The sequence below is a fragment of the Aplysia californica genome, unplaced genomic scaffold (assembly GCF_000002075.1).
Source record: "Aplysia californica isolate F4 #8 unplaced genomic scaffold, AplCal3.0 scaffold00024, whole genome shotgun sequence".
NCBI lineage: Eukaryota > Metazoa > Mollusca > Gastropoda > Aplysiida > Aplysiidae > Aplysia > Aplysia californica.
Genome location: NW_004797294.1, coordinates 29,918 through 32,144, shown reverse-complemented (window position 1 = coordinate 32,144; position 2,227 = coordinate 29,918). Strand labels below are relative to the sequence as shown.

Sequence of the window (2,227 nt, the reverse complement as noted above, 5' to 3'; positions counted from 1 at the left end):
CTCTCTCTTTTATACGAACAAATAATCCCCTTTTTTCTACAGACTCTTCCTTTCACCGCCTCCCTACATGTCGAACATCTGTGTCTGTAATTGGCAGTAAAGAAAGAAACGACAAACAAATAGACAAATAATATACAAACAAAGAAAAAAACCCCGATAGCAATGTTTCCACCTTCCCTATGTATCCCCAGAGCTGAAATCTGTGGCAGCGCTGCTGGGTGTGTCTGGAGTGTCCCTGTACCGTGGCTTCACCACACAGACTCGTGTGTCCCATGGGCAAGTGTGCCGGACTATCACCGACGCCAACACGGTATGTGTGACATGAGATATGAGACGAGATGAGATGGGATGGGATCGGGTGAAGTGGGATGGGGTGGGATGAGCTGAGATGGGATGGGAAGGGATGGGATGGGACTGCGCCGATGGGGGTGGATGGAGTGAGGTGAGGTGATCTGAGGTGAGGCGGGGGCGAGATGAGATGAGATGAGATGAAATGAAATGAGACCAGACAATTCTTAATTATTGTTCATATGGGACATTTTCCATGGCTTCACAGGTTAGATAAAAACATACTACATAGATGTACATGCAATTAAGATTGTATTTTATTTTCATTAAAGAATATTTTAGTGAGAAGAAAAAGCTAAAGCTTACAATAATAATGTACAATACGTCTAACAAGTTCACTGAAACCGTCAGTCAGGCTGGCTTACTTCATCTTGAAATAGCTGCTGAACCGGCCCTCTAAGCTTTATTTGCAAGGACAATGTGAACTGAATGTAGATTCTTTTTATGAAATGATACACGTAAAGTGATAAAAAGAAATGGCGATTTAAAAAGTACGCCGTTAAAAAAATCCACCCCAAACAAACAATTAAAAAGAGAAACAACAACAGCAGCAACTACAACAACGTCAGCAACAACAACAACAACAACAACAACAACAACAACAACATCAACAACAAAAGATAGATATATGTCATCTGGTCATCTTGCTCCATGTGGTTTCCTCAGTCCAACAACACACGAGACAGTCTGGCGAAGGCGCTGTACTTCCGGACTCTGTCCGCCATCTTGAGACGCGTTAACAGCATGAAGAGACGGTCGTCCCACTGTACACAGAGCACGGAGAGTCTCGAGTCCAGGGGAAGCAGTCAATACAGTGAGTACTGGGGACCCTCCTCTCTCTCGAACCTACACACACACCCTTGCAAACGAGGAAAGTAAACCAACAACAATGTAAATAAAAATGCAAAAACAAACAAACATACCAAAAAAACCCCAACCAAAAGTAATAGACAAACAAAAAGAAACAAATAAACAAACAAAAAAACAAAACAAAAACAAGCGAAAATGAGCAAAAAGCCTCCGGTCTGGTGTAGCTTGCTCCTTTTTTCCTATAAAACATATATCGCCCATATCTCTCATCCTCCTTTTTAGTGTATGTTACTCTCTTGTGACACATCTATTCTTCGGCACTTATATGACCTTATTGTAATGCAAGTGCCGTAAAAACTCTTGACTAAAACTAAACCCTCTCTCTCTTTGCAAGTTATGTTTTAATGTCTGTATTGACTCTTGCTTCCAGACAGCAAGCCTGACATCCTACATCCGTCCCTGCCAAACTACCTCAGTCTTTCCTTGAGCAAAAAGTCGTCGGAGAGTTTCATCGGCATCCTGGACCTGTTCGGCTTTGAGACGGCAGAAGTTGGTGCATCTTTATATTATTGCCTTACAGGGCACAGCTTTTGATTTAAGTGGCTTACGCTCTGTTTCTAGAAAATTGAAACCTTCTGCAAATAGAAAACAGCATTTAGCATTGTAGTATTTGCTTTGAAGACTATCATCTTTAAAAAAAGTATGACATAAAGACGCCTTAAAGGGCTATTCAAATGTGCATATTATTATTATCAATTTTTGTAACCGGTGGTCATTACAAGTAAAGGAAATACAATGGGGGACTAATTTTTCGTGCACCTAACTCTGTCTTTCTCACCTACCCTTACCCCCTCCCCTTACTTCCCCGTTTAGCATCTTCTCATAATTATCTTTTTCTTTTATTACTTCTTCTTTCTCAAAACCCTCCCCCCACCCTCCGCTCCTTTCCGTTTTTCAATCTCATCCTCCCCTTTCCCCCATCTTTCTCGTCCTCCGTGTCCTGCCCACCTTTTATCATTTTCTTCCTCCTCCTTCTCCTGTTCTTTCTCCTCCTCCTTCCAACCTTTTG

The 2,227-nt window shown here is 41.8% G+C and overlaps 1 protein-coding gene across 1 annotated transcript in view; it reads left to right on the top strand.

Moving 5' to 3' along the window:
- Window positions 1–2,227, top strand: part of LOC101859537 (myosin-IIIb) — a 23,148-nt gene that overhangs the window by 5,536 nt on the left and 15,385 nt on the right. The window contains 2 exon segments of the mRNA XM_035972808.1: window positions 194–310; window positions 1,015–1,162. Of these exon segments, the coding sequence (XP_035828701.1) occupies window positions 194–310; window positions 1,015–1,162 (265 nt within the window).